At 41.9% G+C, this 8,642-nt stretch overlaps 1 protein-coding gene across 2 annotated transcripts in view; it reads left to right on the forward strand.

Moving 5' to 3' along the window:
- The window catches only part of MB21D2 (Mab-21 domain containing 2), a 114,547-nt gene extending 110,369 nt beyond the window's left edge, over positions 1-4,178 (forward strand). For both annotated transcript variants that reach the window (XM_015084699.3, XM_053221057.1), the window contains exon 2: positions 1,333-4,178. In XM_015084699.3, coding sequence (XP_014940185.1) covers positions 1,333-2,597 — 1,265 coding nt within the window. In that variant the 3' untranslated portion in view covers positions 2,598-4,178. The remainder of the gene's footprint in view (positions 1-1,332) is intronic.
- Positions 4,179-8,642: the final 4,464 nt, after the last annotated feature.

The raw sequence follows: 8,642 nt of genomic DNA on the forward strand, positions 1-8,642 counted from the left end.
TGTCACACAGCATTAGAGAGGCAGCCCCAGGTGGCCCCAATTGGTTAAGCGTCTGACTTGATTTCTGCTCAGGTCAGGTTCCATGCTGTGTTGGGCTCTGTGCTGACAGTGTGGAACCTGCTTAGGATTCTCTCTCTCTCTCTCTCTCTCTCTCTCTCTCTCTCTCTCTCTCTGCCCCTGCCCCCTTCTTTCTCTCTCTCAAAACAAATAAATAAACATTAAAAAAATTAAAAAAAGAAAGGTGATTCAAGAGTTGGGATTTAATAAAGTTAACCCATTTCATTTTTCTTTTCCATTAGGGATTTTCTGGAGTGAAACTGAATTTTTTAAATAATTTTTTAATTCATTTTTCATTAAAAAAACTTTTTTTAATGTTTATTTTTGAGAGAGAGATAGAGTGCAAGTGGGGGAGGGCAGAGAGAGAGAGAGGGAGACACAGAATCTGAAGCAGGTTCCAGGCTCTGAGCTGTCAGCACAGAGCCGGACGTGAGGCTCGAAGTCACAAACTGGGACATCGTGACTTGAGCTGAAGTCGGACGCTCAACCGACTGAGCCACCCAGGCGCCCTTGAATTTTTTTTTTTAATGCTAGTACAGTAAAGAGTCCAAGGACTGTCAGTGTGGTTTAGTGCCACTGTCTTCACGAATGCCTACCAGTTTGTCCCTCCACTTACTTCATACCATCAAGCGTCAGTTCAGGTGTCAACACGGTGAAAAAAGACAAATGATGTGTTAGTGTTATTGTGGAAAGAGCTGTGACCTCACCACCCCCTGAAAGTGTCCCGCATTCAGTCTCCACAGCCCACGCTGAGAATCACTGGCACAGAGGGATGTTTACGCAGGGCAAACCTAGCGGTGAGGAAGCTGTTTTGGCAAGAGACAAAAGAGGCTGGCTTTGTATGATGACAGCAAAGATGGGGAACAGGGAGGGAGTGAGAAATGTTGCAGAGGTTATATAGACAAAATTTGGCTGTAGAAGCCAATGAAGATTAAAGCTTACTGAGGTTTTCAGCCTGGATGATCTAGTGGATGGTGATGCTACTGACCATGGTGATGATGGGGGGAAGGAAGGCCCCTGTTTATGATTGAAAAAGTTACTGCTCTTGCCACAAGAGAAAAGTCTACTGTAATTCTCCCACTCAGTAAAGGATGTATTCTCGCATGTATGAGAAAGAAGAAAATACTGCTGGCTGGGTCCGTGTGGCAGCCTGAGATCTGAATTTGCACCGGAAGCAAATAGTGGGTGTTGGAAACTCAGCACGTTCTACATTGATGCCAAAGAGTCTGGTATCTGTGCTTCCTGTAATAGTGTTTTCTCTTTCTGCTTTTCTAGGAATGGTACAAAAGCTGGACCAAAAACTTCCAGTGGCCAATGAGTACCTGTTGCTCTCCGGGGGAGTCCGGGAAGGCGTGGTGGACCTGGACTTAGATGAGCTGAATGTCTATGCCCGGGGGACAGACTACGACATGGACTTCACTCTTCTGGTGCCAGCCCTTAAGCTGCATGACCGTAATCAGCCTGTGACACTCGACATGCGCCACTCAGCCTTGTGCCACTCTTGGCTGAGCCTCCGGCTCTTTGACGAGGGGACAATCAGTAAGTGGAAAGACTGCTGCACCATCGTGGATCACATCAACGGTGCCACCAACTACTTCTTCTCCCCAACCAAAGTGGCCGACTGGTTCTATGACTCCATCAGCATTGTCCTCTCAGAGATCCAGAAGAAACCCCAGCGAGGGATGCCAAAGGTGGAAAAGGTAGAGAAGAACGGGACCATCATCTCCATCATTCTGGGAGTGGGGAGCAGTCGCATGTTGTATGATATTGTCCCTGTGGTATCTTTCAAGGGCTGGCCTGCAGTGGCCCAGAGCTGGCTCATGGAGAACCACTTTTGGGATGGGAAGATCACTGAGGAAGAGGTCATCAGTGGGTTTTACTTGGTGCCTGCTTGCTCATACAAGGGTAAGAAGGACAATGAATGGCGGCTGTCCTTTGCCAGGAGCGAGGTGCAGCTGAAGAAGTGCATCTCTAGTAGCCTCATGCAGGCCTACCAGGCCTGCAAAGCCATCATCATTAAACTCCTGTCCCGGCCCAAGGCTATCAGCCCCTATCACCTGCGGAGCATGATGCTCTGGGCCTGTGACAGACTTCCTGCCAACTACTTGGCCCAAGAAGACTATGCAGCGCACTTTTTGCTGGGCCTCATCGATGACCTACAACACTGTCTAGTCAACAAGATGTGCCCCAATTATTTCATCCCTCAGTGCAACATGCTGGAGCACCTGTCAGAGGAGACCGTCATGCTCCATGCGCGGAAGCTCTCCTCCGTCCGCTCGGACCCGGCGGAGCACTTGCGCACGGCCATCGAGCACGTCAAGGCGGCCAACCGGCTGACGCTGGAGCTCCAGAGGCGGGGCAGCACCACCAGCATCCCCTCCCCGCAGTCCGACGGAGGGGACCCCAACCAGCCTGATGACCGTTTGGCCAAAAAACTGCAACAGCTAGTGACTGAGAACCCGGGGAAATCCATCTCTGTCTTTATCAACCCTGATGATGTCACAAGGCCCCATTTCAGAATTGATGATAAATTTTTCTGAGCGTTTTGCTGCCTCCCCCCTCCCCCACCCCTTTTTCTGGTTCTCAAACGCTCATCATGTGTAGTGTGGTTTGTGATGCTGACTTTCCGTTTTTTACATATCCAGCCTAGATTGGGTCTGTTAAGAACACATTTTAAGTTTCCTGGTTCTGCAGGACGGTGCAGGCTCTGAAACAGTATATTACTATTTCATATTCTGCCTCTGATTTTGTTGTTTATTTTTTGTAGTTATTGTCACATTGGTTTTTGGTTTTGGTTTTTTTAAGGAGAACTTGAGCCATAGACGAAAATTCCCATGAATTCTCTTGCTTTTTTACTGTTTCATGCTTTGTGCAAATTTGTTAATGAGGATAGGGCAACAGATCTCTTTCTGACACTTCAGGATTCTGTTGTGGGTTTTTTTTTGTCTTTTTATTTAATTTTTTTTAATGAGCTTTCATCACTACAGATATTTGAGAATCATCTGAACCTGGAAACTACCTGGTATGTTAGCTGGGTTTATTACCTTTGACCAGTGACGGGAGTAGTTTCCCCCTTTTCACCAAACAATGTAGACTTTGAAAGTGATAATGCTACCAGTTGTGTTTTGAAGCAACTTCATTGAATGTAATTGTCCTCAGATCAGAACTTTGGATGGTTTGGAGGGTGTGTTTGACAACTTTCCAAACAGAATTAAGGTTTCCAAATGGTAGTTTTAGCGTGTGTAATTATTTGAAGCCTTATTTAAATCCTATTAAAGAACATACCATTATAATTGTTATTTGCACTAATGAAATCTTGGCCATTGTCAGAGTTCCAGTGTGTGTGTTTCAATAGACATTGACATCCACTGTTGAAATGCTATCATTTTTTTTTTCATTTAACCCATTTCTCTCGATCAATAGAATGATTCTTTGCATTTGTTTCGTTCTCCTTTAATTGTGGGGTCCTGTTTTTCCCTCTTTGATATTCCTGGTTCCTGTCTTACGGAGAGAAGTTTGTAAAGCTTTACACCTGCTATGTGACCATCCAAAGCTGGGGAAAATATACTTGATAGAGTAGGTGTCTTTGTATGTACTGCTTTTGGGGTTATAGAGGTAAGCTTTTATGTAAAGTCTCTTTGCTTCTACTGGGAGTTGTGGGGAAAACTGGCAGAAAGAATTTATAATCCCTGAATAGAAGACACCATGCCTGTTCAAAAGCAGGTTTTCTATAGAGCAGGAACGAGGACATATCTGTGGGTGGTAGCTTTGTGTGGAGGTGTCTTATCTTCATGAATGAAATCACTTGCCAGGTTTAGATACCACAAGTCACTGGCTCCCTGTTTTGATATGGACTCATGGCAAACTGTGGTGTCTGAGAGGTCAGGGGCCCAGCTGATATCTCAAAGGATGACCATGATGTCTACTATTGGAAAGGTCAAGCAACAATTTGGATTTGATCTTAAAGGTCCAGACTCACAAGTTGGATTTTAGCCAATTGAAATCAGGCATATGCAGTCTTGGGTTTTTGCATGGGAATTAATGTAATGCTTATAACTGAAAATGAAATCATTCAGCCATCTTAAGTCAAACACAAAATAATAAACATATTGGCCTTGGAACGTTGTTATTGCTGTTGTTCGTTTGTAATCGGGGAACCATTGTCTTATTGGTAATACCAACGGTGATTTTCAGTAAACATAGCCCTGGGTTTGCTATTGTCTTTCAGACCAGATGTCCATGTAGTGAACACCCAGTTTTCCTACTAGTATCTTTGTCCCTTTCCCCAGTTTTCCTACTAGTATCTACCTGCCCTCCACATAATCTATGTCCTTCTCAGAAATGAGCCCATCCCCAGCTCCAGATATGCATCCTGATTGGTATAAATCAATCGACATAACCATTTCCCTGGCCACAATTATTGTGGATTAGTCCTGTGAGGTAAGCTGTTCCACTCAGGGAGGGACACGTTCAGGACTCTTGCTCAGAATGCTGGGGAAGAAGCAGGCCTCTGGATGTGCAGGAAGAAGCACTTGGCCTCTGTCCTCTGACAACTATCATATAGTCACGACTGGAACCAGCCTTAGGATGAAATGACATGGTGTAACACTATGGAGAGAGGAGAAAGAACATGAACCACCAGGCACAACCCCCACTCCCACCCCAAGTCTAAGGCCTCTCCTCCCACTGGTTTTTCTTGTCACATGAGTCAACATTTAGTTCTTTTAGCCGGTTTAAATTTGGCTCAACTCACCAAAATATTTAAACTGACATTTCAAACTATTTTGGTTCATTTAAACTATTTTAATGTTAAGAGATGTGTGTCTCTTTTCTTTCTGCAGATGGGTATCAGGGATATCTCCTATAGTTTATCTAAAGGCTAGTTTCTACTTTCTGACTTGCTTAATTCCAAAGAATATCATAGACTCTAACTAAGAAATATGTACCTGGTAAAGTATGTTAAAACTTATTATACTTTGACCATTATGTTACACTTCCTAGATTAGAAGCAATTGTTGTAAACCACTAAAGTAGCAAGCATATTCAAAGGCACTGGTTCTCTTTAAAGTCAACCATACACTGCCATAACTGTGCTTTGAAGTGGCCTCTCAAATACAATTAGCAACATTTACAATATTTTAAATGCTGTGTTTGCAGGCAAAGTTTCATTCCAGATGTGATAAAAAGCCTAGTTTCAGTGATCCTTGTGGCATGTTTTTCCTTTTGCCACGTCTAGTCCTAATAAAGAACATGCTCTACAAATTCTGGGTTTAACTTTATTTTAAAAGTCCAGAGGTTTCTGAGATCTAGTAACTTTAAAACTTTAATATTTTTTTAATTCCTGGAATTTTCTATCAGCACCATAAACCTAGGACACGGATCAGACGTTGCTGAAGGTGGGTAGATACGGAATGTAGTCTGATACCCTTTCTTATCTGAAACTTAGTAAATCATTGAATTACTACCCTGCTCTCCTTCTGAAGTCCAGAAGATTGGTGAAAATCACTTCCTTTTCAAGTGCAATAGGAAGTGCCTTAAGGCTGGAGTCACAGTTTCCAGATAGCTTATAACTGATTTTTTTTGGTCGTGGGAATTTACAAGCTACAACTCAAAGGATTTCAATTCTCTGATGAGACCTGGTTTCATATATTTCACAAGTAGATTATTCCCTACCCTCTGCTTTTCTCATTTGAAACAAAAGATCCAAAGATATAAGTAAAAGTTGGTTTCAGAGTGGAAGGAGCCAATTAGGATCAGATATTATAAAAATAAAAAGCTCCCTGAAATTACTATGCAGAATTATTTCTGGAGGATTCTGGGGCTAGTCGAAGAGCCCCTAGGGACTTCTGCACCACCCCTTACACACATGCACACACAGTGCTTTCACTGCACTGGTTGGAAATTTCTTTAGTCTATTTTGTAACACTTCCAGGGAGGATTCAGCCTATTGGCTGGTCACAGCAAAATGTTGATTCTTTTGGATCAGTTCGTTACCTTGCTGAGAAAAATTTCCTGATTTGGAGTTCAGCCTTGGATGAGATTGCTGGGAAGGAAAAGGAAGCTTGTGCTTAGCAGCAGATGCGGAATCCTAGGGTGAGCCGGTGTCCTGCTGCTTCAAAGCTCCACACTGGTCTTTGGGGAAGTACCCAAACTTCCATCTTGATATGCTCTCCCCGGAACCTCCTCCCTTGAGCCCCCCCAGGGGGCATTTGTATGGCTATTTCACTTCCCAGATGGCCATTATTAAGGGTCAGGGAAAGACTTATTTCACACTTTCCATCATATTCTGACCTGGAGGGTGAAAAGCTATTTGCCATTAAACAGAGCATTATTCATATACTAAAGGAAAGATAGGCATCATTTCCTGTTGCTGTTACTTTATTAATATTGGGTAAATAATATGTATTTTCAAACTGATTGATTCAGTGTCATTAGTGCTCTTCTATGAGACAAATAGTTTTTAAAATGTACCTCTTACGCTCTGATTTCCTCAATAGGTAAACAAAGAATGTATGATCTCAATATTGTTTAGTTATTTGCCATTGGAGAATTATTTGCAACACGTCTAAAGTTCCAACTTCTGTTAATGAGATGGAAAAGTATAGTTTTTATTTTTTAAGAAAACATACATCATATACAGTAGAAATCAAGCTTATAATAATCGAACTACAATATTGTTTCTCTATGCCCATTTCATAGTGATACTGTATTAGCAGTACGTTCAAAAACATCATGGTCCGTAAAGTGCACCATTTGCTGTATGGCACTAAACTTCTATACTAATCTAGTGTGACCCTGGTTTTCTAAGTTTGGGTTGACAGCTTTTAATCCACAGTTGGGTCCCAACATTCATCAAACATCAGGGAGACCATACACCTGTGTCAGTGTGGTTTAGAATAATGAAGAAATTTGAGCAAAGCCAAATACTAATCCCCCATGTAAAAGCACTGTTGTTCAAGTATCTTTAAAGACAGACATATGGTTCACTCTTATGTGGATCCTGAGAAACTTAACAGGAACCCTTGGGGGAGGGAAAGGAAAAAAAAAAAGAGGGTAGAGTGGGAGAGAGCCAAAGCATAAAAGACTCTTAAAAACTGAGAACAAACTGAGGGCTGATGGGGTTGTGGGAGGGAGGGGAGGGTGGGTGATGGGTATTGAGGAGGGCACCTGTTGGGATGAGCACTGGGTGTTGTATGGAAACCAATTTGACAATAAATTTCATATATTTAAAAAAAAAAATAAAGACAGACATATTTACCCTTAAGTTAGCAGCTGAGATGAGAATGTATTTCTGGGCCACTTTCCCTCTCTTTTCAGGGTGAGTGAACTCTTACTGTGACTTTGGTAAGGGCGGACACATTGATACATTTTTCATCCACCATCTTTTCCACCAATTAATCACCAAAGCTAAAGGGTGGTAAGTGTGGATGGAGGTTAAACTTTGATTTTAAATCCTTTGACTTTATATCTTTATCTGTAAAATGCAGAAGTGGGGTAAGCTGTTCCCTTCCTTTCTGGGTTTCTCAATCCAAGATTGCCTGTCTTCAGGGCACCTGGGTGGCTGAGTTGGTTAAACATCCAACACTTGGTTTTGGCTCAGGTCATGATCTCACGGTCCATGAGATTGAGCCCCACGTCGGTCTCTGCACTGGCAACATGGAGTCTGCTTAGGATTCTCTTTCTCTCCTTCTCTCATTGCCCCTCCTCTGCTTGTGCTCTCTCTCTCTCAAAATAAATAAATAAACCTAAAAAAAAAACCTTATTAATTGCACCTGTATATATAGTGGGGCATAGCAAGCGTTTATCAAGTACTTTCTAGTACAGATGTTCTTACTAGATGCTTTGTACTCAACCCATTTAAGTATCATGATAACTCTAAACATCCAAGGAAACCAAAACTCAGAAATCAGACTTGTCCAGAGCTCCATAGATAATTAAGTGGTAGGGCAGAGTCAGAATTTGAACCCATTTGTCTGTTTCCAAAATTAAGAACTTTCCTACAATGCCATTCTACCTCTGGTATTAGAATCTATTATTAAGGCTAAATTCCATTATGTGCATTTATAGAGCACCTGTATTTTGATAAAAGGTAAACCTTAAATAACAGAGCCTGAGGCAAACTTTAGAGATTTATCATCAGAAAAAACAGATTATTTGGAGAAAGTTAATTTCTGTCACTGACAGATCCTAGTAGAAGAGAGATAATCACTTTTGGGAAAGATTCTGATTGGGGTAGGAAATGAACAAATGTACACCATGATTTCAATTCTTGAGCTCATAGTGTGGGTGGTGAGAGAATTGGTACTATTAGCAAAACACTACTCTTTTTCAAGATATAGGAAGAGAGGTATTGTCTTCAAAAAGAAAAAAAAAATGTGTAGTTGGGAACTTAGTTACATTTTTCTTTTTAAACCAGCCAGATGTGTCTCACTTTTCTTTGAAGTGATTCCCCACAATCTGAACCCTATTTTTTTCTTATTATTATTGTTTTTAATGTTTATTTATTCTTGAGAGAGAGAGAGAGAGAGAGAGAGAGAGAGAGAGACTGGGGGAGGAGCAGAGAGAGGAGACACAGAATCTGAAGC

Source organism: Acinonyx jubatus, chromosome C2 (genome assembly GCF_027475565.1).
Source record: "Acinonyx jubatus isolate Ajub_Pintada_27869175 chromosome C2, VMU_Ajub_asm_v1.0, whole genome shotgun sequence".
In the NCBI taxonomy this organism is placed as follows: domain Eukaryota; kingdom Metazoa; phylum Chordata; class Mammalia; order Carnivora; family Felidae; genus Acinonyx; species Acinonyx jubatus.